At 38.5% G+C, this 4683-nt stretch overlaps 1 protein-coding gene across 2 annotated transcripts in view; it reads left to right on the forward strand.

Annotated features, from left to right (window-relative positions):
• The window catches only part of LOC148407905 (uncharacterized), a 46539-nt gene extending 43572 nt beyond the window's left edge, over positions 1–2967 (forward strand). For both annotated transcript variants that reach the window (XM_088402039.1, XM_088402040.1), the window contains exons 27-29: positions 1–159; positions 1597–1674; positions 2679–2967. The exon at positions 1–159 is cut by the window's left edge and continues 36 nt beyond it. In XM_088402039.1, coding sequence (XP_088258165.1) covers positions 1–159; positions 1597–1674; positions 2679–2866 — 425 coding nt within the window. In that variant the 3' untranslated portion in view covers positions 2867–2967. The remainder of the gene's footprint in view (positions 160–1596; positions 1675–2678) is intronic.
• The last annotated feature ends 1716 nt before the right edge of the window (positions 2968–4683 follow it).

Raw genomic sequence — 4683 nt, forward strand, 5'->3', positions numbered from 1 at the left:
CAGGAAATTGTGAATCCTGCCATACTGTGAAAGGACCCCCTGGTGAGCCAGGTGCCCCAGGACCAAAAGGCTCAATGGGAATCCCAGGTTATCCTGGCAGGACTGGTTCTGCTGGTTACCCGGGGAATCCCGGATCGCAGGGTCCTCCGGGTCTCAAAGGTAAGCACTCTTTTTAGCACTCCCATACAATATTAGGAGATTCATTCTAAGCGCAGGTCAACGCAAATACTTCTGGGTCCTTGGTCTACTGTTTCGTCTTTTCTTTACAACGGACACAGAGCAATAAATGATTACATCTCCTTACGAAAACAACAGCGCGGGAAAATTTACAGCAGCTTTCAGCTACGATTAAAATCAAAAGAGTGCCAACAGCTAACAAATTGAATGTGTTGATGCTCAATGTACCCCGTAAAACAAGCTTATTAAAACAAGTGAACACCAGTAAAAGTCAGCGGAGCAAAATAAAATAAATACCGCGTGCAAAACCGACTTAATGGGCCGCTTTTGATTTATCACCCCTTCAAGTGGCTAATCATCTGGGGAAGATGTCGAACTATAACGTCTTACTGTTGAGTGTGATTTCACCTTGTTAGTTTAAGGGAAGATAGTCGTTAAAAAAAAAAAAAAAGTGTTAATCTTCGTGACTGTGACGATTAAAAGAAAGTACACCATTCTGAAAAACAACACACGATGACCAGTAGAATATAAAATAATCTTGATACAAACTGGGAAGAATTAGGAAAATGTCCATACTATAGTACAGTATTTTATTCTGATATCAATGTTTGACACTGATTGTGGCATTATTTATACCTGCACATTTATTCTCAATAAGTTATGCAATAAAACAATTATAGTAGTTGATCTCACTATGTTGATTATTAATCTATTGGAAATAAACCTTATGTGTTTTTGGGTGATAGTTTTCTAAATAAATAAAAGTACGGTAGATCATGGGAGGTTTGCTGCTGGAAAAAAAATGCTAAGGAGAAAAAAACTAACAGTTCTCACCCTGAAATTTGAATATTTCTTATAGGTGCTAGAATTCTTTCAATTGTTAAAAATGGGGAAAATGGCACTGGTCTGAATGGTGAATCTGTGAAGCTTACATGGCATGGAAAATGGATGGATCAATTTTGTTCACCGTATGATAATACAGGATGCATTGTGTTAGCCTCTTTGGCTTCTTTTCCACTCACATTCGGACCATTGGACAATTTAATCCTCAATTACCCTAACATGGGTGTTTTGGGGGTTTAAAGGGGAGCTGGAGTATCCAGAGAAAATCTACGTAAATTAGAGAGAGCATGAAAAATTCATACGGAGCTTAAAAAGTGACATGTCTCAAGTGTGTTTGTTTTTATTTTATTTATTATTCCCATGGGGCTATAAAACGAGCAATTTTCCATACCACTAGGCCTCGTTAAGATGACAGGCGTTTTGTGAGAAAACAGTTTTTTTTCGCGCGAAAGCGTACTAAAACGATTCACCCTTTTCCAATAATGCTTGATACTGAAAGAGTTAAGTAGACGGGAGTGGTATCTTTCAAAGAACTTTTATTGTTGTGATATACAGCTGTATTTTTTACATCCCCAGGTGATACAGGACCAAGAGGGTTCAAGGGCAGCAAAGGTGATGCTCACCCGGGGCGCCCAGGACCACCTGGACAGTTGGGTATGTAAAATGAGAATCATTTAGCTTCTTATTTTCCTGAGTTTCAAACATTTCGGCAACTAATCAGTTTCCCGACGTCTGAACTGCCACCAATACGAGTGCACTTTTAATGGAAATGCATCAAGGACGTGCCGTTTTTAGCAAATATGTGGGTAGATGCTTTATGTGAGTACAGTGGACCCCCATGTTACAACGTCCCTGATATACGCTATTTTCATGTTGCGACCTGGAATACTGAGTTTTTTTCATCGCCTCTGACATTTTCGGGGTTATGCGACCAAAACAACTGTCATGACCCTAGGGGCTTGGCTGTATTTGTGTTGTTTTGCCTCCATCTGCTGGCGTTTTTAGGTAACTGCACTTATTTACTATTTCCTTCTAACTGCTTCCGTGCAACGCGTCATTACAATGCTGGTCTGCTATTGGTCCGCGTCTCCTCACGGGGATGCTGGTCTGCTATTTGTCGGGATCACTCGTTTCAAAATGGCGGAACGGTAAAGCTTTGTTCAATTGTGAGTGGTTCCAAAAGCGTATTTATAGTGCATTTTAGTGCTTAATTCAAAGTTGAAAGGGGTAGTCCAGGATTGCTAGTAATGTTAAAGAGAGAAGTCAGATGATTTATTTGGAAACGATGCTGAAGATAACCCTTATTAGGGAATATGGGCATAACAAGTGCCACTCAAAGGTAAAAAAAATCCTTCCTATAATTTTTATTTATGATGTTTTCTGATTGTATACATGTATATTATGTATACGTTGTACTTACTATACTAATTTGGTACCAATTTTTTTAATATGTGCAATTTTGATGTTTTTACCTGGGGTTCTAAACCGCGGAATGGATTAATGTCGTAACACGGGGGCCCACTGTACTTAACGTTCGTTGGTGATACTATGCATTTGAGTTTTCGCATAAGAAATTTCCTCCATCAATTATGCATAAAACGCAGTCGTCGTCCGTTTATATTCTTTTTTTTGATTCCACCTCTTCCCCGTAACTACAGGAGCCCGAGGTCCTCGCGGCTTCGATGGAATCGGCCAGCCGGGCAACCAGGGAATTCCTGGGAAACCAGGACCCCCTGGAGATCCCGGTAAAAGGGGTAATCCTGGGACACCGGGGATATGTGACTTATCTCTGTGTTATCAGACTTACAACCAAAGGGAACATTACAGCAAAGGACCCAATATCTGATGGCGTACACAGCAGCCAGGGACATAAGTGCCACTGGCTTTACCACCCACATGTATCCAGAGGCGATTTACCGTATCACTGATTCATGTGTGACTGTTGACTCCCGCAGAAGTACGTTGCGCGCAGCACCGCAGCAACACTGGAGGCAGAAATAACCTCATAAGTTGAGTCAAACGGAAATGGGTGGCACATGATTCACAGTTAGAGAATTAATGGTCAAAACATCAGCTGAGGTACGTATTCGGGGACACAAATTCTACTTTTCCGTCGGAGCAGGTTTATTAGTTCAGTGCTTCCAAGTGCTATAAAAACCCAGTGGCGCTGATGTTTATGACTTAGTTTTGTTGTTTTTGTGTAACTCAACAGATAAGTAGATGACAAGATTGAAGGTTAGGCTAGCAGCTATCTAATGAGCGGAGATAACTCAGTGGGCCAAGTACCACCAAAAGGAAAGAAGGAAAAATCAATGATTTACCATTTTGAACAACATTAAAATACAAGAGTAGAGAAAGTTTAATAATTTAATAAGTTAAATGCGTATTTGCAAATACATTTGAATTGTGCTGATCTAAATGCTAAAAATGTAGCATTTTTGTTTTTTTTACCCATTGTGCCACGAGGTATTGCCTTAAAAATGTGGACTGTGTTATACTTATACGTTTCAAATTTAAGTTAGTAAGAACTGTTTGTCTTTTTGATGGAATTATTATGTCTAACGTTTTTTTTCCCCTAATAATGCTCCCTCAGAGCATACGTTGAATGTGCCTCCCAATACGTTTGAACGTACTTGTCATCTAAATGCTAAAAATGTGGCGTTTTTTTTTCCCAATATGTCACATGGTATTGACCCAAGCATTCAATTTTTTTTAAGCATTTGCACAACATTGCAATCGTGCATTTAAAAACTAAGTTAAAATGTTTTATTTGTCGTTTTTATGGTTGTATTATAATGTCCGCTCAACTTTTTTCCCCACACGTTGCTACCTTGTAGCATGCACAAGTGCCTTGATGCTAACCCGTAGCATACGCAAGTTGCTAACTGGGGGCATTATGTGAGAAATCCAGTTTCACTATTTAGCCTACAAGTATGTGTAACATACTTACAAATACATTTGAACATTCTTGTCATCGAAATTCGAATAATGTAGCATTTTTTTCACCGATTATGTCAGGGTATTTATTGAAGCATTCTATTTTTTTAGCGATTGGAATACATTGCACCTGTACATTTTCTAATTAAGTAAAAATTGTTTGTCTTTTTTATGGTTTTATTATTCTGTTCGTTCACCCCCCCCCCCCCCCCCCGCCCCCACATGAAAACACTTTCACATCATTGTAGCATGCAAATGATCCTTAAAGGGACAGTGTGTAAGATTTTGAGCGTTTTTCATTACGGACAGCAGGAGGTGCTGCAGCTGCTGCATTTACCATTATCAGTAGCTATAAGAAACACGGTCGCCTCCGGAGGAGTGCCACCCCCATGTAATATAATTTAATAATAACTAGATCTATGATTATATTTAAAATATACAGTTGCTCATTTAGAACACATTTATTTGCAAGTTTTTGAAATGTACAATTAATTAATTCCTTTTTGATGAAAAAAATTAAACACTGTCCCTTTAATGCTAGCCCGTAGCATAAGCAAATTAGTACCCTGTAGCAATATAAGAAAAAAAAAATAGTTTTTACTATTTAGCCTATATGTATGGTCGAACACATTTGGAAATGCATTAAAACATGTTTTTTCACTTTTTTTTAAATTAATTATTTTTTTTTTTACATGCATTTTATTTTGTTAAATTTTTAGCATTGTT

This window comes from Hippichthys cyanospilos, chromosome 19 (assembly GCF_059441005.1).
Source record: "Hippichthys cyanospilos isolate Australia breed blue-spotted pipefish chromosome 19, RoL_Hcya_1.0, whole genome shotgun sequence".
Classification (NCBI taxonomy): domain Eukaryota; kingdom Metazoa; phylum Chordata; class Actinopteri; order Syngnathiformes; family Syngnathidae; genus Hippichthys; species Hippichthys cyanospilos.